At 35.0% G+C, this 25,088-nt stretch overlaps 1 protein-coding gene across 6 annotated transcripts in view; it reads right to left on the bottom strand.

The window, feature by feature from the left end:
• Window positions 1-13,421: 13,421 nt before the first annotated feature.
• The window catches only part of Efcab7 (EF-hand calcium binding domain 7), a 47,995-nt gene continuing 36,328 nt past the window's right edge, over window positions 13,422-25,088 (bottom strand). For 5 of the 6 annotated variants that reach the window (XM_046451177.2, XM_046451178.2, XM_046451180.2 and 2 more), the window contains 3 exons: window positions 17,209-17,418; window positions 14,963-15,070; window positions 13,422-13,673 (listed from right to left, as the gene is read on the bottom strand). In XM_046451177.2, the coding sequence (XP_046307133.1) occupies window positions 13,602-13,673; window positions 14,963-15,070; window positions 17,209-17,418 (390 nt within the window). In that variant the 3' untranslated portion in view covers window positions 13,422-13,601. Of the gene's footprint in view, window positions 13,674-14,962; window positions 15,071-17,208; window positions 17,419-18,657; window positions 18,729-25,088 lie in introns of those variants that run through there. The other variant, XM_058581544.1, reaches the window with a different exon arrangement.

The following is a 25,088-nucleotide window of genomic DNA, read 5'->3' as shown; positions in this document are numbered from 1 at the left end:
AAAAATAAATCTCAACCTAAACCTCATAAGTTACATAAAAGTAATTCAAAATGAATTATAGACATAAATGTACAAAGTAAAACTATAAAACTTTTAGAAAAAAAAGGAAAAAACTTTCAATCTGGGGGTAGGCGATAACCTAGAATTGACAGCAAATGCATAATTCATTGAAGAAAAAACTGATAAAATGTATTTTGTCAAAATTAAAAATGTTCACTTTCCAGTTAAGAAAAATGAAAAGACAGGCTACAGGCTAGAAGAAAATATTTTCAAATAACATATCCAACATAAGACACTCAGAATTCATAAAAAATAATACTCAGAACTCAACAGTAAGAAAACAAACAACTCAATTTAAAAATGGGCAAAACACTCAGAGAGACATCTTATCAAAACAACATATACTGGTGGCAAAAAAGCATGTCAAAAGTTCCTCAGTGTCATTAGCCATTAGGGAAAAACAACTAAAACAACAAGACACCACTGCACATCTACTTTAATGGCTAAAACAAATAATACGAACAAAACCAAATGCTGACAAGGATGCAGAACAACTAGAAATCTCATACTTTGCTGGTGAAAAGGCAAAATGGTACAGCCACTCTGGAAGCTGCTGCTGCTGCTCCTCCTCCTCTTCCTCCTCCTCCTCCTCCCTCTGGCTGTTCCCCATTCACTCTTCTTCCTTTTGGTACTGGGGATTGAACCCAAGGGTACTCTACTACTGTACCCCTTAGCCTTTTTATTTTAAGAGAGGTTGTCACTAAGTTGATTAGGCTAGCCTTGAACTTGTGAATCTCCTGCCTTAACCTCCTAAATAACAGGGACTACAGGTATGAACCACTGTGCCTGCCACACTGGATGTTTGCCAAAAAGTCAAACATATTTACCATGAGACCCAGAAATCCCATCTCTGGTTATATACTAGAGAAATGAAAGCTGTTTACATAAAAACCTGTACATAAATGTTTAATGGCAGCTCTATTATTAATTGGTAAAACTGGAATCAACACAGATGAATGAATAAACAGTGACACAATCATATAAAAATATTGCTGATAAATGAACAGAAATAACTACTGATACATACAATTTGGATGATTCCTAAAGGTAGTAAGCTGAATAAAAGAATTCAGTCTCAAAAAAACGTATGTATTGGGCTGGTGTTGTGGCTCGGTGGTAGAGTGCTCACCTAGTATGTGAGAGGCCCTGGGTTCGATCCTCAGCACCACATAAAAATAAATAAAATAAAGATATTGTGTCCAACTGCAACTAAAAAATAAATATATTTTTTTAAAAAAACATATGTATTATATGATCCCATTCATGTGACAGTTTAAAACCAAAAAAAAAAAAAAAAAAACAACCAAACAAAAAAAAACTATAATGATATAAAGAACAGCAGCCAAGGGTTAGGGGTATGCATGTGTGGTGGAAGGGTGAAATGACTAAGGGATATCATGAGGGAGCTTTCTGGTGATGGAACTGTTCTATATCCCCATTGTGGTGGTGGCAATGTGAATCTATGTGTGTGTTAAATTAATAGAACTATGCAATCTCTCCTTTCCCCCAAAAGGATCAAATTTACTATATAATTTTTATTTTTAAATCTGAAACAAAAAACCTAAAGGGAAAAAAGTGCTAGCTTTAAAATAGAAGCTCCTGATGTGGAACAGTTTCTCCATATTGGAGAAAGGATTTAAGATTTCATAAATAAAGGATGAGGCATTTAAAAAATGTATGTTAGCGGTACAGCCTGTAATACTTATTCACAATCTATCTTCTCTGATGGATTGTGTATAAAATAAGGGCAGGAATAATGTCTGGATTGTTCACCTCTCTATAGAAACTATCTAAAGCAGTGCTTTGCACACATTAGGCACCCAGTAGGTATGATTAATTTACCTATTGCTGTCATATTAAAGGCAGAGATATAATAATACGGCATGCTAGGAAAAATTTAAAATATGAGAAAATAACTGAAATTTCCATTTCCCTCCCCTTTCTAAGCCCCTCCTATTCCTTCAAGATCAGTTAAATTTCTAGCTTGTCTCTTGATTCTTCCAGCCCACACTCATTTTTTTCCAGCATGTGTAAACTTGCTTAATCAAATTAATCTAATATTTCAGTGTAGTACTTCTCAGTATTTTATTTATTTACTTATTTATTGTTATTGGCACATTATAGCTGTACATAATTATGGAATTTGTTGTTACATATTCATACATGTACACAACATAACAATATAATATGGCCAATATTCCTCTCCAGCACTTCCCCCGTATCTCCCCACCTCCTCCCTTTGGTCCCTGGTCCCTTTCCTCCTCTGATATCCCTTGGATTTTTATGAGATCCATCCCCACCTTTCTTTTTCTTTTTCCTTTCTAGCATATGAGAGAAAACATAACCCTTGACCTTCTAAGTTTGACATTTCACTGAACGTGATGGTCTCTTGTTCCATCCATTTTTCTGCAAATGACTTTTCATTTTTCTTTATGGCTGAATAAAACTCCATTGTGTATGTATACCACATTTTCTTTATCCATTCATTTGTTGATGGACACCTAGGCTGGTTCCATAGTTTGGCTATTGTGTTGCTATAAACATGGGTAGTTGTCTTTAATTCTTCAGGATAAACACCAAGGAATGGTAGAGCTGGGTCATATAGAGTTTTCATGACTAGTCTTTTGAGGAACCTCTACACTGATTTCCATAGTGGTTATAATAATTTGTAAGTCCTACCAATTAAGAGTGTTCCTTTTTCTCCACATCCTCTCCAGCATTTATTATTATTTGTATTGATGACTGCCATTCTGACTGGTGTGAGATGAAATCTCAGTGTAGTTTTGACTTGCATTCCCCTAATTGCCAATGATATTGAACACTTTTTCATGTATTTGTTGGCCATTTGTTTCTTCTTTTAAGAAGAGTCTGTTTAATTCATTTGCCCATTTACTAATTGGATCATTTGATTTTTTGGTTTAGTTTTTTGAGCTTTTTATATATTAATCCTCTGTCAGAAGTGTAGCTAGCAAGAATCTTCAGTTCTGTAGTGTTAGAGTCTGTAAACAAGTCAAAATAACACCTGGCATTTAGCCAGGGGAATGTTAGAGTTCGTAAACAAGTCTGGATGGTGCCTGGCAGAATGCCAGAGGGAGTGGTTTGAGAAGTAACAAAAGCGAGCCATTAAGTGTGGAGATTCCCTATTGGTTGACTGCTGTATCTAGTTTATGCTAATTAGATAAGCTGTGTGGAATGTATAAATACTGCTCCTGTCCTGCAAAAAACGGCTCCCACTCCTGCAGTATCAATCTACACAAGTTGTTCGTCACCCCCGGCTATTCTGCCCAGCCAGCCCGACTCCGGCACTGTAGGTTCTCTCTTCACATTAATAGTTCCCTTTGCTGTGCAGAAGCTTTTTAATTTGATGCCATCCCATTTATTAATTCTTGGCATTATTTACTGAGCTCAAAGGGTCCTACTGAGAAAGTCATTGCCTGTGCAACAGTTACTGAAACATGCGCCTTTTATATTTTTTAAAATGTAAAATACCTAATATTGCATAACCAAAATTAAATACAAAATCAATACTTTGAGTTTCAAACTAATTTCCTTCATTCCTCAGTCCTCAAAGATTTTCAACTACCCCTATACTCCTTAAACTTCAGGGCAAGCCTTCCCTTCCTCTTCTGATTCCATATCCCCATTACAAGTTTAACGCATAATGATCAGGGTTTACTAAAGATTTAACAGTAGTCCCTAATAATCTAACATGTAACTTGATTCCTCACTTCTTTCTTTTCCTGAGGACAGAAATCATGCCTACTTCTTTATTATGCAATGTGCAATTGATACTTGCTAAGTGGATGTCTCTATGCATCACTCCCCAGCCTACTCCTAATATTTTTATTTATCTGCTGAGAATTTTTTCAAAAACTAAATAAAACGCTAACCTTTGTAATATATGTGTAGAAAAGGCACAATAAAATGTACTCTTTAGTAATGCTGCATACTCAGATCTGAACCAGCCCGAAGCTTACAATGCTTGTTTTCTGTAACTGTTATTATTACATTTACATTCTATGCTGACTTTAGCCTCAACCAGGTGATTGAACTGAAGCTGGACTTCAACTTAATCTGACTGTTCTGTGTTCAATTGTAAAAGAAAAATAAAATTATGAGAATATATAAAATGCTGGGTATTTATCAATTATATTTGAAAAATATTTTAATTTTTGCAAAATGGAAACATATTCTAACCCCTTTATCCTGTGTTGGTCTTTTTCTTAACATTCAGATGTATTTTCAGAAATTTGTAAAAAGAAGTAGAATACCTATTTTCAAAGTAAAAACTGATTGGTCAGATATCACAAATACAGCCAATTTGCAAGTTATTCATAAGAACCGGAGATACCTTTTTTCATATCCTTAGACAGTATGACCACAAGTACAGACATTTCAAAGTAACCAAAATCTTTTACCCCTTTTACCCCTTAAGACTTTCAGCAACTACTACTAGTTCCTGGCCCCCAAATTATCTCTCCACAAGAATCTCATCTATTTCCTTTAAATTAGTTCTACTATTTGCTGTTTTTCCTCAAAACATTATGTTGTCTTTCTTCCCCTAGAAATTAAGTGGGTTGAGTTCCAAAGACAGATAACTTTACTATAAAAGTTATCAGGGTCATGTCTATATACCCTTATACTTGTTATATTTACATTAAAAATGAAAGTACTGTTTAAGAGCAGATGATTTAATATCCATTTTACAAATTAGAAATATCTTGTATACATCTCTAGTAAAAAGGGGTATATATGCCTGAGTCTACATATAGCCATAATGTCCAATATAATTCACCAATAGTGGATGTAGAGTCATAAAGGACTCAACACGTGCTGTGAAACACTATCAACCTCTCTCTCTCTAACAAAGAAAATAGTATTCTCACCCTCTAGTGGCCAAAATCAGAAATACATTTCCATTTTTCTGGGTGATATCCAGGAAAATGATCAGTATAGTGTTAAGTTTTTGCTACATATTTAAAGTACATCAAACATAGATCTAAAAGAAGGCCACTGGCTTTTAAAAAACACAGGTTTATTCTAATATCTAATAGAAAAGAAACAAAATTATTAAATGTAGTATTTTAAGAATTGCTTATGGAAGTATTTGATATTTAATACTTAAATTGGTATTTATTTAATATTGCCAAATATTAGACTAGAATTCTAGAGTTAGAGGGAATAATGAAAATCATTTAGTATATTCTCCAATCTAAAACTGCATGTCTAGATAACCAGTGAAAAAATTAAATTTTTATTTCCATTGTTTATTTAAATCTACTAATTAATAAAATTAAAAACAAAGTCTGGATGAAGAAATTGAATAGTAATGAGGATTTTTATTCTTTTTTTTTTTAATTTTTTATTGTTGGTTGTTCAAAACATTACATAGTTCTTGATATATCATATTTCACACTTTGATTCAAGTGGGTTATGAGCTCCCATTTTTACCCCATATACAGATTGCAGAATCACATCAGTTACACATCCATTGATTTACATATTGCCATACTAGTGTCTGTTGTGTTCTGCTGCCTTTCCTATCCTCTACTATCCCCCCTCCCCTCCCCTCTTCTCTCTCTGCCCCCTCTACTGACATTCATTTGTCCCCCTTGTATTATTTTTCCCTTTCCCCTCACTTCCTCTTGTATGTACTTTTGTATAACTCTGAGGGTCTCCTTCCATTTCCATGCAATTTTCCTTCTCTCTCCCTTTCCCTCCCACCTCTCATCCCTGTTTAATGTTAATCTTCGTCTCATGCTCTTCGACCCTACTCTGTTCTTAGTTACTCTCCTTATATCAAAGAAGACATTTAGCATTTGTTTTTTAGGGATTGGCTAGCTTCGCTTAGCATAATCTGCTCTAATGCCATCCATTTCCCTGCAAATTCTATGATTTTGTCATTTTTTAATGCCGAGTAATACTCCATTGTGTATAAATGCCACATTTTTTTTATCCATTCATCTATTGAAGGGCATCTAGGTTGGTTCCACAGTCTTGCTATTGTGAATTGTGCTGCTATGAACATCGATGTAGCAGTGTCCCTGTAGCATGCTCTTTTTAGGTCTTTAGGGAATAGACCGAGAAGGGGAATAGCTGGGTCAAATGGTGGCTCCATTCCCAGCTTTCCAAGAAATCTCCATACTGCTTTCCAAATTGGCTGCACCAATTTGCAGTCCCACCAGCAATGTACAAGTGTACCCTTTTCCCCACATCCTCGCCAGCACTTGTTGTTGTTTGACTTCATAATGGCTGCCAATCTTACTGGAGTGAGATGGTATCTTAGGGTGGTTTTGATTTGCATTTCTCTGACTGCTAGAGATGGTGAGCATTTTTTCATGTACTTGTTGATTGATTGTATGTCCTCCTCTGAGAAGTGTCTGTTCAGGTCCTTGGCCCATTTGTTGATTGGGTTGTTTGTTCTCTTATTGTCTAATTTTTTGAGTTCTTTGTATACTCTGGATATTAGGGCTCTATCTGAAGTGTGAGGAGTAAAGATTTGTTCCCAGGATGTAGGCTCTCTATTTACCTCTCTTATTGTTTCTTTTGCTGAGAAAAAACTTTTTAGTTTGAGTAAGTCCCATTTGTTGATTCTAGTTATTAACTTTTGTGCTATGGGTGTCCTATTGAGGAATTTGGAGCCCAACCCCACAGTATGTAGATCGTAGCCAACTTTTTCTTCTATCAGACGGCATGTCTCTGATTTGATATCAAGCTCCTTGATCCATTTTGAATTAACTTTTGTGCATGGCGAGAGAAAGGGATTCAGTTTCATTTTGTTGCATATGGATTTCCAGTTTTCCCAGCACCATTTGTTGAAGATGCTATCCTTCCTCCATTGCATGCTTTTAGCCCCTTTATCAAATATAAGATAGTTGTAGTTTTGTGGATTGGTTTCTGTGTCCTCTATTCTGTACCATTGGTCCACCCGCCTGTTTTGGTACCAGTACCATGCTGTTTTTGTTACTATTGCTCTGTAGTATAGTTTGAAGTCTGGTATCGCTATACCGCCTGATTCACACTTCCTGCTTAGCATTGTTTTTGCTATTCTGGGTCGTTTATTTTTCCATATGAATTTCATGATTGCTTTCTCTATTTCTACAAGAAATGCCGTTGGGATTTTGATTGGCATTGCATTAAACCTATAGAGAACTTTTGGTAATATCACCATTTTGATGATGTTAGTTCTGCCTATCCATGAACAGGGTATATTTTTCCATCTTCTAAGATCTTCTTCTATTTCTCTCTTTAGGGTTCTGTAGTTTTCATTGTATAAGTCTTTCACCTCTTTTGTTAGGTTGATTCCCAAGTATTTTATTTTTTTTGAAGATATTGTGAATGGAGTGATTGTCCTCATTTCCATTTCAGAGGATTTGTCGCTGATATACAGGAATGCCTTTGATTTATGCGTGTTGATTTTATATCCTGCCACTTTGCTGAATTCATTTATTAGCTCTAATAGTTTCTTTGTAGACCCTTTTGGGTCTGCTAGGTATAGAATCATGTCATCTGCAAATAGTGATAATTTAAGTTCTTCTTTTCCTATTTTGATGCCTTTAATTTCTTTCGTCTGTCTAATTGCTCTGGCCAGTGTTTCGAGAACTATGTTGAACAGAAGTGGTGAGAGAGGGTACCCCTGTCTTGTTCCAGATTTTAGAGGGAATGCCTTCAATTTTTCTCCATTCAGAATGATGCTAGCCTGAGGCTTAGCATAGATTGCTTTTACAATATTGAGGTATGTTCCTGTTATCCCTAGTTTTTCTAGAGTTTTGAACATAAAGGGATGCTGTACTTTGTCGAATGCTTTTTCCGCATCTATCGAGATGATCATATGGTTCTTATTTTTAAGTCTATTGATGTGGTGAATAACATTTATTGATTTCCGTATATTGAACCAGCCTTGCATCCCAGGGATGAATCCTACTTGATCATGGTGCACCATTTTTTTGATATGTTTTTGTATCCGATTCGCCAGAATTTTATTGAGGATTTTTGCATCTAGGTTCATTAGAGATATTGGTCTGTAGTTTTCTTTCTTTGAAGTGTCTTTGTCTGGTTTAGGTATCAGGGTGATGTTGGCCTCGTAGAATGAATTTGGAAGTTCTCCCTCTTTTTCTATTTCCTGAAGTAGCTTGAAAAGTATTGGTATTAGTTCCTCTTTAAAGGTTTTGTAAAACTCTGCTGTAAACCCATCCGGTCCTGGGCTTTTCTTTGTTGGTAGTCTTTTGATGGTTTCTTCTATTTCCTCAATTGATATTGGTCTGTTTAGGTTGTCTATATCCTCCTGAATCAATCTGGGCAGATCATATGACTTAAGAAATTTATCTATGTCTTCACTATCTCCTAATGTATTGGAGTATAAGGATTCAAAATAATTTTTGATTATCTTCTGTATTTCTGAAGTGTCTGTTGTGATATTGCCTTTTTCATCCCGTATGTTAGTAATTTGAGTTTTCTCTCTTCTTCTCTTTGCTAGCATGGCTAAGGGTCTGTCGATTTTGTTTATTTTTTCAAAGAACCAACTTTTAGTTTTGTCAATTTTTTCAATTGTTTCTTTTGTTTCGATTTCATTAATTTCAGCTCTGATTTTCATTATTTCTTGCCTTCTACTTCTTTTGCTGTTGTTTTGCTCTTCTTTTTCTAGGATTTTGAGATGAAGTATGAGATCATTTATTTGTTGGTTTTTTCTTTTTTTAAGGAATGAACTCCACGCAATGAATTTTCCTCTTAGAACTGCTTTCAATGTGTCCCATAGATTCCGATATGTTGTGTCTGTGTTTTCATTTATCTCTAAGAATTTTTTAATTTCCTCCTTGATGTCTTCTATAACCCATTGATCATTCAGTAACCTATTGTTCATTCTCCAAGTGATGTATGCTTTTTCCTTCCTTCTTTTATCGTTGATTTTCAGTTTCATTCCATTATGATCAGATAAGATGCATTGTATTATCTCTACTCCTTTATATTGTCTAAGAGTTGCCCTGTGACATAATATGTGATCTATTTTTGAGAAGGATCCATGTGCTGCTGAGAAAAAAGTGTAACTGCTTGATGTTGGGTAGTATATTCTATATATGTCAATTAAGTCTAGGTTATTAATTGTGTTATTGAGTTCTATAGTTTCCTTATTCAACTTTTGTTTGGAAGATCTGTCCATTGGTGAGAGAGGTGTGTTGAAGTCTCCCATGATTATTGTATGGTGGTCTGTTAGACTCTTGAACTTGAGAAGAGTTTGTTTGATGAACATAGCTGCACCATTGATAGGGGCATATATATTTATGATTGTTATGTCTTGTTGGTGTATGGTTCCCTTGAGCAGTATGTAGTGTCCCTCTTTATCCCTTTTGATTAACTTGGGCTTGAAATCTATTTTATTTGATATGAGTATGGACACTCCTGCTTGTTTCCGAAGTCCATATGAGTGATATGATTTTTCCCAACCTTTCACCTTCAGCCTATGTATGTCTTTTCCTATCAAATGCGTCTCCTGTAGGCAGCATATTGTTGGGTCTTGTTTTGTGATCCATTCTACTAGCCTGTGTCTCTTGATTGGTGAGTTTAAGCCATTAACATTTAGGGTTATTATTGAGATATGGGTTGTTCTTCCAGCCATATTTGTTTATTTATGTTAGTAAACATGGTTTGTTTTCCTCTTTGATTATTTTTCCCCCCTTTACTGTCCTACCTCCCACTGTTGGTTTTCATTGTTATTTTCCATTTCCTCTAACTGTAATGTTTTGCCAAGGATGTTTTGAAGAGATGGTTTTCTAGCTGCAAATTCTTTTAACTTTTGTTTATCGTGGAAGGTTTTAATTTCATCTTCCATCCTGAAGCTTAATTTCGCTGGAAACACAATTCTTGGTTGGAACCCATTTTCTTTCAGTGTTTGAAATATGTTATTCCAGGATCTTCTAGCTTTCAGAGTCTGTGTTGAAAGATCAGCTGTTATCCTGATTGGCTTACCCCTAAATGTAATCTGCTTCCTTTCTCTTGTAGCTTTTAAAATTCTCTCCTTATTCTGTATGTTGGGCATCTTCATTATAATGTGTCTAGGTGTGGATCTCTTATGATTTTGCACATTCGGTGTCCTGTAGGCTTCTAGGATTTGGGATTCTGTCTCATTCTTCAAGTCTGGGAAGTTTTCTCGTATTATTTCATTGAATAGATTGCTCATTCCTTTGGTTTGAAACTCTGTCCCTTCCTGTATTCCAATGACTCTTAAATTTGGTCTCTTGATGTTATCCCATATTTCTTGGATGTTCTGCTCATGGTTTCTTAACAGTCTTGCTGAGCTGTCTATGTTCTTTTCCAGTTGAAATACTTTGTCTTCATTGTCTGATGTTCTATCTTCTAAGTGTTCTACTCTGCTGGTAGTATTCTCAATTGAGTTTTTAAGTTGGTTTATTGCTTCCTGCATTTCTAGGATTTCTGTTTGTTTGTTTTTTATAACCTCTATCTCCCTGTATAGTTGATATTTTGCTTCTTGAATTTGTTTATGTAATTCATTGTTGAAGTGATCTTTCATTGTCTGATTTTGCTGTCTGATGTCTTCCTTGAGACTCCAGATCATCTGAAGCATGTATATCCTGAATTCTTTATCTGACATTCCATCTGCTGCAGCTATTACCTCTTCTAACGTTGAGTTGACCTGCAATGCTTGTGGTCCTTTCTTTCCTTGTCTCTTCATACTGTTCGCGTTCCTTTCTACTTGGTGAAACTGTTGTGCTGTGGAATTTTCCCCCTATATATTTATATTGGTCTTGTATAGTTGCAAAGTCTCCCTCGCAGGCGCGCGCCAGCTCTGCCCCTCCTCCAATTGGGGCAATGTGCCCACCACGCCGGCAGGCCGCTGGGCCTGCTCTGCCGGTCGGTAGCAGGTCTGCCTACCTTGCAGGCGCGGGTGGTGGCTTTGTGCCTCTGCGGGCCGCTAGGCTTGTTCTGTCGGTGGTCGCAGTTCTGGCTGCTTTGCAGGCGCAGGCAGCGGCACTGCCCCTCTGCAGGCCTCTGGGGATGTTCTGCCGGTGGGTCACAGGTCCGCCTACCTTGCAGGCGCGGGGGGGGGGGCGGCTCTACCCTTCCTCAGGCCACTGGGCCTGTGCTGTCTGTCGGTTGCAGGTCTGGCCTGTTCTGTGGGTGGTCACAGTTCCGTCTACCTTGCCGGCGCAGGGGGAGGGGGCGGCTCTGCCTCTCAGCAGGCCGCTGCTCCTCTTCTGCTGGTGGGTCGCAGGCCCGCCTACCTTGCAGGAGTGATTGGAAGCTCTGCCCCTCCGCAGGCCACTGGGCCTTTTCTGTCGGTGGTCACAGTTCCGCCTACCTGGCAGGCGCGGCGGGTGGGGGGCGGCTCTGCCCCTCAGCAGGCCGCTGGGCCTGTTCTGTGGGTGGTCACAGTTCCGTCTACCTTGCCGGCGCGGGGGGAGGGGCCGGCTCTGCCTCTCAGCAGGCCACTGCTCCTGTTCTGCCAGTGGGTCGCAGGCCCGCCTACCTTGCAGGAGTGGTTGGCAGCTCTGCCCCTCCACGGGCCACTGGTCCTTTTCTGTCGGTGGTCACAGTTCCGCCTACCTGGCAGGCGCGGGGGGTGGGGGGCGGCTCTGCCCCTCAGCAGGCCGCTGGGCCTGTTCTGTGGGTGGTCACAGTTCCGTCTACCTTGCTGGCGCAGGGGGAGGGGGCGGCTCTGCCTCTCAGCAGGCCGTTGCTCCTGTTCTGCCGGTGGGTCGCAGGCAGGATTTTTATTCTTATACTTCTAATTTTAATTTATAAACAGTTTTGAGAAATTAGATAATATCCATACAACATACAATCATCTTTTAATTTTTCACTCATTTCATTCAACTGTTCTACCAATATTTATTTTATATCTATATAATTTATGAGATATATTCTGAGATCATAATTGTTCCATTTTTCAACTCAGAATATGGATAGACAAACATAATGCCAATATGGTATAATGAGTGCTGCAACAAAGTGAGCAAAAAGTGCTAGGGCCATCAAAGTAGTGTGGATTAGAGGAGTAAAGAAAGGATTTTTGGACAAAGTAACATATTCACTGAGACCTGAAGAAGAGAGAGGGAAGATTTATTCTATATGTAAGAAGAAATCAGTATAGACAAAGGGCCTGAGGTAGCAGAAGACTGAAATTGGGAGAAATTATGTAACTATGGGCAGAAAGAAGCCTTGAAAAGAAATATTTTCATAGTTTCTTCTCAGTTCAGAAACTTGGAAAATATGGTGTTCAGAAAGATCAATATTGTCCAAACACTGGAGAACTTGTAACAAAGTTCATCTTGAAATAAAATTTCTTTTCTACTGACTAATTGAAATGGGACTATGTTAGCCCAAGGGTATTTTTTGTTTGTTGTTGTTGTTATTTTTGTTTTTTCCTCATTTTACAATAAGTGAGTAGTAGGAAGAAAAGAAAAGGCTTGGTATACCTAAGTAGTGATGGTGGTAACAGGCAAGGTTAAGTGCTCATTATTTTTTCCCTTTAATCTCCATGTTTCAATGATACCATTTTATGTCACCTATCGTCCTATTTTAAAAATTCCTTTACAACTTAGGGCAAAGATTATGTTTATTATGCTAAAAACTTAATTTTTTTAAAAGGTGCTAGGGATCAAACCCAAAGCTAAAAACTTTGTTTTTAATATAATAGACAATTTCCTGTAACTCAATCCTGGGTGAAATAGAATAGATGGCCACATAATTGGATTTATAAAACATATGATAAATAATAAAATGTTTTCACATTTCACTACTTTTTAAGACATATCATCTGTAGAGTTCAAATTGCTAGATAATAACAACCCATTTTAAAGATATCTAAATCAAAGGCCAAAAAGCCAAGTGACATTTAAACTATGTACTAACATGTACTGGGTACAAAAATAATGTCTGCCATACGGTATTTATATTTCAGAAATTAACATTTCCTGGCCAAGCACTTTGTTATTCATATTGCCATACAGTTTTTACTTGCTTAATATGATTTTTCATGTCATGTACTGTTTCATTAAATATTAATAATATATATAATTCCTATTATGTTAAAGCATATTTACTTAAAAGCAACAAGTAAATTATTTAAAAAATTAACTGCTAGAACAAAATATTCCTACTACTACTATTAGGTTCTGGATTCTTAACATAGAAACAAATTTCTCCAAATTTTGCCTTAATTTTTTTATGACTGGAAAATTAAATGGCTATTTTTATATTTATGGTTTAGCTTTATTATGAGTAAGATAATACAAACGTACAGAATTCATTAAACGTTACTTTTAAAAAAATTGTATAAATTTTATTTACTCTTCATAAACAAAATGTGCTCAGATTTCCCACTAAATTAATAAAAAGACCACACATTAAAACATTATTTATATTTTAATAATGAAGTATATAATGACATAATATATAAATGTATATAAATTAAATAGATTTTAATTAGGTACATCAGTTAAACCGAATGACATTTAGTTAATAAATGAATAAAAGGCTAAATCGAAAATAATTCTTAGCTTGATAACACCAAGTGAAATTACCTACTAAATAAGGGAATATACACAACAATATAGCCATTCTTGATGTTCATTCAGAGGCATTACATGTTGACAAACCTGCATAAAAAAACACAGAAAACATTTAATTTTTTGTACTAATTTTCAGTAGGACAATATTTCTATGCCTTATATAAAAATATCTCTGTGCCTTAGTCCCAGAAGGCTGGGCAGGATGATCAGCTCACAAGTTTTGAGACTAGCCTGGGCAACACAGCAAGACAACACAAAAACAAACCCATGCAGATAAAATTCAATAATATTTGTCTAAGGTCTATCAGAATAAAGTGTAAAAGCCTACCTAACAAAGTACTTGTTAGTCTATGTGTGTAATATGGATGAAGATGGGTGGTGGAATATGGAATAAATAATCCTTTCCTCACTAAGCATTTCTTCCTAAAATCTTTTTTTGGGGCGAGGGTACCAGGGATTAAACCCAGGGGCACTAGACCACTGAGCCATGTCCCCAGCCCTATTTTGTGTTTTATTTAGAGACAGGGTCTCATTGAGTTGCTTAGCTGAGGCTGGCTGAATCTGGTGCTTTTCTTTTTGGTGAGGCTGGCTATGAATTCAAAATTCTCCTGCCTCAGCCTCTCAAACTGCTGGGATTAAAAGCATGCACCACCACACCCAGCTCCTAAAATCTTAAATGGAGAAATATAAAAGATAATCTTTCTTTATGCTTTACCTTGAATCATTCTAGAATGTTTTAGAATTCCATGGATAGTATGGAGAAGAAAGGGTAAGAATAAACAATTATGTCTTTTGTTTCTTCACTAGAGCTTGGAAGTCTACTGATCTATCCTTGCCTTAGAATTCATGGCTAAATCAGAAACCCAGAATTCTGCTAATACCAGAACTATAGCTCATTCTTAGTCTTGATGTAGTGGCTTATCTAAAACTCAGAGGAATTTCTTTCTCAGGTAATCTCAGGAAATTTTAATGTAGATAAAAATTTTGAGGTTATTAAAATTCCTATTACTATCAATACTATCATTAATATTACTTTGCATTTTCCTATAGATGCTCAAAAGTGCTTGCGTGTATATCATTTTATTTTTACATAACCTTGTGAAGTACCTAAAACTAGTGATATTATTTTAATTTTACCTTTAAGGAGACTGAAACAGACATAATACGTCAACTTCCCATAGCCATTCAACCAAATAGAGTTAATTAGAACCAAAGTCTTGTGTCTTTTGGATACAGGATGACACCGATGTGAATATTACACTTACAAAATAATTTTTCACTTCATCTCATATCTATTTGTTTATTTATAGCATTAATAGCAAAAATCATTTTCAAGGAAATGAGACAAAAGCTTTGAGTAGAAAGTAATGCATTACCATTGTAGATTTTGGTGCCACTTCAACTGCAAACACGTTTAGTCCTCTGTTGTTTATGCAGTTTTTACTCAGCTCATTGTTGATGTGAATAATCACTTTATTACCTGACTATAAAAAATTCATAAGTTGTTATTTTTTTCTTTAATAAATTACACACATATGTAAACTTCAGAATAAATCCTGAAATTTTGTTGTAATATAATATGGTCCATTACAAATTCATACAAACTAGCTCCACTGAATTTTGTATCCTCAGTCTTTCTAATCTGTCACCAACTATATCCTCTTTTCTTCTAAATGTGACTTGGATATTCACTTATCTTCATTCCTAGGCCATTATATATATTAAGGCCACATTATCTTATCCTTGGTTTATTACAATAATAGTCTATATTTCTTTTACTTCTAGTTTTTCTGCCTTTCATTCACTCTGATACTATCTTCAAATTAGTATGCCTGAAACATCCATTAAATTGTGTTACTTCCTCATTCACTCATTCAATAAACATATTTATTTAATATTAGCTGTGTGTTAGGCACGGTTATAGGTTCTAGGTACACTGATATAAAAGATCCAATTCCTGAGATAGTTCTTAGTCTAGGGAATACAAATAAAATAACAATTACAAAACATTTTGCTAAGACATATAACAGAGGTATTCCTAAAGAACTACAGAAACACAGAAAATCAACATTAGTATAGACTAGGTTTCTAGGAAGACTTTATGGAAGAAGTGACAATTGAGTTAAGAAAAATAATAATGGCCTCTAGGCTGGATAGGAAGCAAAATAAGGCAGAATGAAACTGATAAACAGAAGAGATGCAAGCCTCAAAATATTCTTCTGCTAAAGAGCCTGATCATTCCCTTATGATTGCTACAAAGTATTATGTTAGACTATCTGGATTTATTTCTCAAGTCTTCTATTACTTAGCTATATAACCTTCTGCAAGTTACTTTATCTCCCTGTGCTTCAGGTTTCCGTGTGTAAAACAAGGATAGTACTTACCTCATAGGGTTTTGTGAGAAGTAAATGCCTTAATATATGTAAATACCTGGCACATGGTAGGCTCTAAAATGTATTATTAACCATATTCTGGTAAAGGAAGTTTGTTTAAATTTTCTTGAGGTAAAGAAGTAGAGAGATATGCAATGGTGGATAATATCAGAACAGAGAGAATGGGATAAGATATTGATTCCCTTCCGTAGTTTTAATCCTAATGAAACACAGAAGGCAGAAAATGAAATATGCTGGATCTTAGGAACTTAAGACTTTATGATCCATTTGAAGACTGAAATTTACTAGTTGGAGACCCTAGCTTATTTCAAGTCCAAACTCCTCTATCTTGTTTTCATGATAATATATATATCTAGACCTACGTATCAATGTTATTTTCCTTCCTAGTACTTCCAACAAAGCTGTCTGCTTCTACAAAGCAGCTATTCGCTTTTTCCTTTGTAATTCATACTGATTCTTCCCCATATTTCTCCTTACACTGTTTGCCTTGCTTCTATAGGTTGTCTCCTAGTGTATCTAAATTCTAGTCATCTACCAATGCTTAAATCCCACATGACAGTCCCCCTCATCACAATATTTCTTAACTTCTATAGTCCAAACTAAAAATAGCTATAAGAGATACACATAGAATAAAATTACTGTACATATAAACAGTAGTATATAATTTACCATTTAATTATTCTCTGATCTCTTTCAAAAATACTAATTTTGTCTTTCTAGCTAGTCCATAAACTCCTTGAAAGCAGAGACCATGTTTTACATTTTCTGGTAGACCCTAACAAACTAAACACTTTGTATTAGATTATGTTTTATCTTCATTGATTTCCAAATATTTTATTTTCCTATTTTAAAAGAGTGATCTCAAGTCTTTAAAAATTATAAGAATTGGGCTGGGGATGTGGCTCAAGCGGTAGCGCGTTCGACTTGGCATGCGTGCGGCCCAGGTTCGATCCTCAGCACCACATATAAACAAAGATGTTGTGTCCGCCGAAAACTAAAAAATAAATATTAAAAAAAAATCCTCTCTCTCTTTAAAAAAAAAATTATAAGAATTATCATGGTCAATTCAATTTAAAAACTTCAAAAAAAAAAAAAAAAGAATATTTGTCCATTATAAGCATTATTAATATAGTGGGATATTTAATTACCATGTCAAAAATAAAGTAAGACAGAAGATAACATTAGCAAAATTTGTAGCAAAACATGGAGAACCATCTCATAATTGATACCTTATTTTCAATAACTGAGGTTATCCAGGTGTCACAATTATAAGTATGTATGATTATATTTTCATAGCCATCCATTACTTTGGTATCACCCTTGTTAAGGACAGATTTACAAATGGCCTTCTCAAGTTGCCCACTGCATCCCTCCATATGGACAGCTTTAATTCTTGGCTTGCATTTTTCTGCATAGACATCAATGACAAATGGACATGCCTGATAAGGAAGAAAAAGAAAATCTTGTTTTAGCCTTCTGCTAGAATTTAAAATAAATTACTTAATTTATTTTTAATATATTTATCATATGATTTCAGAAGATGCATTAAACTTTCTAGCTTTTCCTTCTGATAAACCTTAGAGAAAAATTTCGGTATTATGAATTGACAAAAAAGCATGAGATTCTAACTCTTTGGTAGCCTATTAACTGATACTGTTCATAGAAAAGGAAGGAAAAAGTTGAGCATGGTGGCATACACCTGTAATCCTACTGATTTGAGAGGCCAGAGCAAGAGGATTGCAAGTTCAAGGCCACCCTGGGCAATTTAGCAATTCCTGGTCTCAAATATAAAAGGGCTGGGGATGCAGGTGAGTGAAGAGTGCCCCAGGGTTCAATTCCCAGTACTGCAAAAACCAAACAAACAAAAAATATCACCCCTAGTAAAACAATAATACCTCCATTAAGCCACAATACTACCTACCCCACCATTTGGCTCAGTCCTAATAACATCTTATTTAATTGCCTTTTCTAATATTAAGGATACAGAAAGAATTCATCAAGGGTTCTGAAGAGATTATTATGTTTACAACTGAAATAGTGCATGGACATAGCGTACTAAAAATATCTAAGGTAGAAAAATACATTTACAATTCAAACATAGCCCAGAATACCTATAAAATATGATATCTAAAAATATTTTCTGCAATTGGAATTGAGTTTTTCTAGTGTCTACCTTTAGTTTTTACAATGTGCTGCCTACATTAGCCTACAATGTGCTGCCTACATTAGCCTTTGTCTCTCTATCTAACCCAGTCTCCAGCTCTGCTATGTTCCAACTATACTGATCTTAGAACAAATGAAGCTCATTTGTATGTTAGGGACTTTGTACACAGTGTTTTCTCCATTTGGCAGATTCTTCTCATATGTTTTCGTACGGGTACCTCATTCTCCTACTGGTTAAAGCTTAATAGCACTTCTGTAGAGAGATCTGCTCTGTTTTTCCAAGTTCCCTCACTTTCTCATTGTTTTCTTGTTCAGTTTCTGGCTTGGTTCTTTCAAAAACACTTTGGAGACAGTTGTGGTGGTGCATGCCTGTAATCTCAGCAGCTTGGGAGGCTGAGGCAGGGGAATCACGAATTCAAAGCCAGCCTCCGCAATTTAGCCAAACCCTGTCTCTAAATAAAATATAAAAAAGGGTTGGGGGGCTGGGGATGTGGCTCAAGCGGTAGCGCGCTCACCTGGCATGCGTGCGGCCCGGTTAGATCCTCAGCACCACATACAAACAAAGATATGTTGTGTCCTCCGATAACTAAAAAATAAATATTAAAATTCTCTCTCTCTCTCTCTCTGTTTAAAAAAAAAGGGGGGGGGGGTTGGGGACATGGATCAGTGGTTAAAAACCCCTGGGTTCAGTCTCTGATGTAAAAAAACAAAAACCAACCAACCAACCAAACAAACAAAAAAACACTTTAGAAATTATTTTATTTTTCTTCTAATTATTCTCTTTCTTGGAACAAAAATTCTATGTGGGCAGAAATTTTGAATATTTTACTCATTATCTCTTTCACAAATGAATCACATAGTAGATATTCAACAAATATTGAAAAAATGAATAAATTCACACATATCAATTATCTTTTGGGGGTAATAAAAGATAAAATTTCAAGTTAATTTGATGAATAGCAACACAATTTTTTGTTATTATTATTATTATTATTTATAGCACTGGGGATTAAACCGAGGCAAGCACTACATCACTGAACTACATCTGCAACCTGTAAAAGATTTTAATAACTCCAAACTTTGGATAATAAAGTCTCCCTTTTAAGAGAGACGGTAGGGGCTAGGGGTGAAGTTCAGTAGTAAAGTGTACACTTAGCATACAGAAGGCCCTGAGTTTAATCCCTGGCACCAAATTAAAAACAAACAAACAAACCTGGGTTTATTAATCAGGCTTTTCCATTTATTCACTATGTGAGCTAGGGGAAGTCAATTCACTTCTGTGAGGCTTAGTTTCTTCATTGAAAAAAAAGAAATAAATAGTATGTATTCTGCCAATGTTGTTGGAATAAAGTGATATGTATGAAAGTATTTTATGATGCAGAATTCCAAAAGAAAATATTATTTATAATAATCACAATGATGATGGTAGCATTTTAGAGGGTTAATTTATTTTTTCAGTACTGAATATATTCTGATAATATTCTGCCCTGTCTTAGTTATCAATTTTATTCAACAAAATAGCAATATTTAAAGATTCACTGAAAGCAAAGCATTTTTAAAGATCTTTGTTAAAACATTTTCTCTATAATTTTAAAAATAAAATATTATCACAACTAAAATAGCTGCTCTATATTTTTATTATTTTTTGTTTTTAACCTTGCTCTTTTATTTACTTATTCTCTTTTTAATTTTTTTTAGTTGCAGTTGAACACAATACCTTTTATTTTATTTAGTTATTTATTTTTATATGGTGCTAATAATCAAACCTAGTGCCTCGCATGTGATAGGCGAGCACTCTACTGCTGAACTAAAACCCCAGCTCCTACTTATTCTCTTAATTCTACTAAATTAAGATTGGAAGCATGCAACAAACAAGAAGACTAACTATGAGTTGTTAATTATAAAACTTTTAACAATATATAAATAATAAGGAAGATAGAGAATACTGTAATAATAAAATCTAGATTATAGGATGCTACTTAAATTTAGCACAATAGTTAGCTCTCAGTTACCTGTTAGTCAAAATAAAAGTGAAATAAAAATATGATATATAGCTCTTATAATCTAACATATGAAGTAATTTTTCCAAATTCTGAATTCCAAAAGAAATTTATACTATAAAATTCTTTTTATAAAAAAAAAAAGAAATAGGGAAAAAAGGAAAACTAAACATGTTACCTTTTGCTTATGAACATCCAATGAAAGAACAGCTTACAAGTTATGGTGCTGGGGGAAAAAAAAAGTATGGTACTACAGGGGCAATGCCCTTGTAGCAAGACCAATAAAAAGGTTATGTTTTCTTTGACAGGGATTCTGCCTTTATGAGTTTAAATAGGGAATTATATAATCTATAATTATATAATCTATAATTCTAAAATCTGAGTTGAAAATTTAATAAGAATAAAATAAAATAAAAAATGGTTGTGACTGTGGAGGGAAAGAATAAAAGACAAATTCAAAGTATATAGTAATTTGAAAGATTAAAACAAAAATAATTGTACTTGTCTTGGTTTACAAAGACCAGTTAATAATAAGATTCTAACAATCCTAAATCCTTTCCTAAAACTTATGACTAGCAATTTGTTTATTCTTTCTTTGTAACACAATACCTCTAAATTTGAGAGAATCTATTTCCAGACAAGATTTATTACAGTTCCTACAGATGTTCAAATTATAGCTCACATAGACATTAGATTACTTACGTTATATGTGATTTGAGAAAATTACCAATGAAATCAGTATGGTTCCCAAATCACTATGGGCAAAAGACTTCACAGACATACATCAATCCAACTAGAAGAGACTTTAAGATTACTGATTGTTTCTTTCTAGATTATCATAAATATTTCTTTTTTTGCAAACAGGAAAATGTAGGTTGAAGACATGGAGGAATCATTGACTATCATAACCTATACATTAATTTAAGAGCCAAATAGCCTCCTTGTCTCAGAGCAATCACAAGCATTAACTAAATCAGTCAGTCAAAACATCTTGTATGAGTCAAAAAAGATCTCATACACAACCTTTAAATCCAATGTGTCCACATGTATAAATCTCTGTCATTAATGGAAACCAGCCCCATTTCTTTTTCTTTCTTTCTGGCATTTTGTTTTGTTTTGTGCTGGAGATTGAACACAGGGTCATGCTACACACATGTTCTACCATTGAGCTATACACTCAGCCTAGTATGGAATTTTCCACTTGTGGTATCATGTCAGTCCATAAAAATGTTTCAGAGCCAAGTATGGTGGTGCATGCCAGCAACTGAGGAGGTTGAGGCAGGGAAATTCCAAGTTTGAAGCCAGACTGGGTAACTTAGCCAGACCCTATGTCTCAGAATAAAAAAGATCTGGGGATACAGCTCATTGGTAGAGAGTCCAATACCAATACCCAAAACAAAAAGCAAAACAGATTAGTGGTGTTCAACCTATATATTATAATAAGTTATGTGAATGTGATCTCTCTAGCTCAATAAAACTTTATTGTCCTATACTCACCCTTCTTGTGATGATGTGAGATGATACAATACCTACTTGATGAGATAAAGTGAAATGAATGATATAAGTATTGTAACATAGCCTTAGGCTACTGCATAAGGGTTACCTGAACACAAGCATTGTGATACAGGGACAATCCCTCTTTAACTAAGATGGCTACTAAATTATCCCCTTGTATAAACATGTATATGCTAGGCAAAGGGATAATTCACATCCCAGGAAAATACAGGACCTGGTAAGGTTTTATCACACTGCTCAGAATAGCATGCAGATTAAAGCTTAGGATGACAGATGACTATAGCTAACAAACCTCAGATAATGGGAGACTACTACAAACTCCTTTGGAAAAAAACCTCCTGAAGATAGTGATCCCATCCATAGAGGTTACACCACTGTTTAGTGGTTTTCAAATTGCCTGCTTTTGGTTAACATAATAATTACCACAGATAGCTTATGATCCATTTACATTATATAACCCAAGGGACCAACCAATGCTAATAGTGAGATTAGATTAACACTACAAGTAAAAAGATCTACAGTAATTTAAAGAGGTAAATACTAGTAATGGAACCACCATTTGATCCTTTTATCCCATCCTTGATATATATCCACAGGAGTTAAAACCAGCATACTATGGTGACACAGCCATATTAATGTTCATAGCAGCACAATTCACAATAGCTAAGCTTTGGAACCAACTTAGATGCTCATCAATAGATGAATGAATAAATAAAAAGTGGTATATATTCACAATGGAATATTACTCAGACATAAAGAAGAATGATTTTATGACTTTCGCTGGTAAATGGATGGGTCTGGAGACTATCATGCTAAGTGAAAGAAGCCAATCCCCCAAATTTCTAATGTTCTGCTATGTGAATGCTAACCCACAACAAGGTGAGGGGGAGAGAAGAACAAAAGTTCTTCTAGACAAAGGGGAATAAAAGATAGGGAGGGAGAATAGGAAAATGAAAGATAATCTGACATAACTTTCCTATGTACATATATGAATATACCACAGTGAATCTCAACATTGGGTACATCCACATGACTGGGATCCTAATTAAAATAAGATATATTTCATGCTTATATAAATACCTCAAAATAGATTCTACTATCATATATAATTTAAAAGAATAAATAAAAATTTTAAAGAGAGGTAACTACAAAAGACTATACAAAGTAAACTCAATGAATCTTTAGTACTTGTTTCCCTGGCTACATTTAAAAAACCTGGGGTCATAATCTAGGAGTGCCCTCCAGTCGTTTCTTATAATATTTATATTTATTTGTCTCAGAGTTTTTAAACGATTGACCAGAGTCTTAAGATGATTCTGCATAGTCACTATGCCAACAGATGATTCACACATAATAGGATGAAATCCCAATCAATGCACAAACTAAGTCAGATCTCCACATATAAAATCTTGCTTAAGAGTTTTAATCAGCAGCAGTTGGGTGAATCTTTGATAGTTTCTTCTACAGTTTTAGAAGGATATATATCAAAAGGGGAAACTGAAAATAAAAAAGTTCTCACAACTTCAGAAAAAAAATGATTATTCTGTTGTCTCAGCTAATATTAGCCATGAGAACTGTTGTTAACCTGTTTAATTAATCAGAAATAACGCTTACTTCAGTGAACACACTTTAATAAAGCAACCAGTGTTAGCTCCTCACTTTTTCAAGTCAGGCAGTCAGGGACAAATTCACACCAGTAAGCGCTAACCCATCAACAGTTTCACGCAAGTAACCATATTTCCCCAGATGCTGTCAATTTAAAAGCTAGACAACCCCTGAATTTCACGTCTCCCCCCAAACCTAAGTTAAATAAAATATGCATTCTACTATGTGGAGCAACTGTGTGCCTACATAGAAATCCCTTATAGTAAGCAATAAATATAGCTTTGTCTTTTTATTTCAGTTATTGAGCGGCGATATCATTTTTTATACTCTCCACTGTATGTAATTTTCTTGCCTTTTAAATTTTAAACAATGTAAATATATTACCTATTTGATATATAAAATTTAAATTAAAAATTTTAGAACTGGGGTTGTGGCTCAGTGGTAGAGTGCTTGCTTAGCACCTGTGAAGCCCTAGGTTCGATTCTCAGCACCGCATATAAATAAATAAAATAAGGGTCTATTGACAATTAAAAATATTTAAACAAAAAAATTTATCTAATAAATCTTTCACGTCTATAATTTCAAAGGTAAATTACATTAATAAATGCTTTTACAAATTTTAAATTGCTCAATTTCTCTATTAGATAAAAGCATGTGTAGCAGAATCAATATTGTTCATAGATTAGATACTGATCTTACACTATGGTTAAAATGCCAGACTAAATGAATGTTAGATTAAGGTAATGTATAAGGGTTAAGGCTGTAGCTAAGTGGTCAAGTTCTTGCCTAGTGTATGAGAAGCCCTGGGTTGAACCCCAGCACTGGAGGAAAAAAAAAAAAATAAAGTAGGATATAGAGTTACTGTTACTGTTTGTCTCCTATTACTAAAAATGGCAAAACAAAACAAAAAACCCCAAATAAAAAATAACAACAAACCCCCTAGGAAACAGGCTTATAAGTGATGTTGAATGATGTCAAAACTAGGAATTAAACCAAAGTTTCAATGCACCTAAAATTTTAAATTTGTCAACATTAGTCTTGCCCTCTAGATTCACATATGGAAAAGAACTATTTTTTTTTATTTTAAGAGTATAAACAGGGCTGGGGATGTGGCTCAGGCGGTCGCGCGCTCGCCTGGCATGCGTGCGGCCCGGGTTCGATCCTCAGCACCACATACCAACAAAGATGTTGTGTCTGCCGAGAACTAAAGAATAAATAAATAAATAAATAAATAAATAAATAAATAAATAGAAAGAGTATAAACAAATGTATTATTGCCTAATATGGCCTGAAACTGAAACTCTTAAATTCTGTATTTTAAATCTAATGCAGATAGAACTCAAGAAGGAAGGCTTAATTTTTGTTACTCCTCAGGTTTATTGTCTTATTCAACTTTTACACTTATCATGTTATTAATAATGATGATCACAGCTGGTAATATAACATATTTAGTGCTTTATATGAGCCAGCAACAGTTCCAGGTGTTTTACAAATATTAACCCAAGTACCATTTATAAAAAGATCAGAATTCCAAGTTCTTCTATAGACACATTCTCCTTATTCTAAGCCTTTATTCTGTTAAAGCAGAGTTTTGCTATATAAAAGAGACTTTAGCAACTCAAATAGCCATCTCCAATTAAAGAGTGTATTTTTTAATTACTAATTTTTTTCTACATATCATGCTCAAAACTCTTGTGTCTCTGAATTATTTAACTGTTTACAGGCAAAGAATGGAACTAGCAGAAACATACTGCTATACCTATGATTCATTCATATGCAACTAAAATTCAAGGATTTCAGTGACCAATTCAAAAGTTGTGTGTCAG

The sequence above is a fragment of the Marmota monax genome, unplaced genomic scaffold (genome assembly GCF_021218885.2).
Source record: "Marmota monax isolate L192 unplaced genomic scaffold, Marmota_monax_Labrador192_F-V1.1 WCK01_AAM20220418_F8-fsc00023, whole genome shotgun sequence".
NCBI lineage: Eukaryota > Metazoa > Chordata > Mammalia > Rodentia > Sciuridae > Marmota > Marmota monax.
This window is presented reverse-complemented; position numbering and strand designations above follow the sequence as displayed.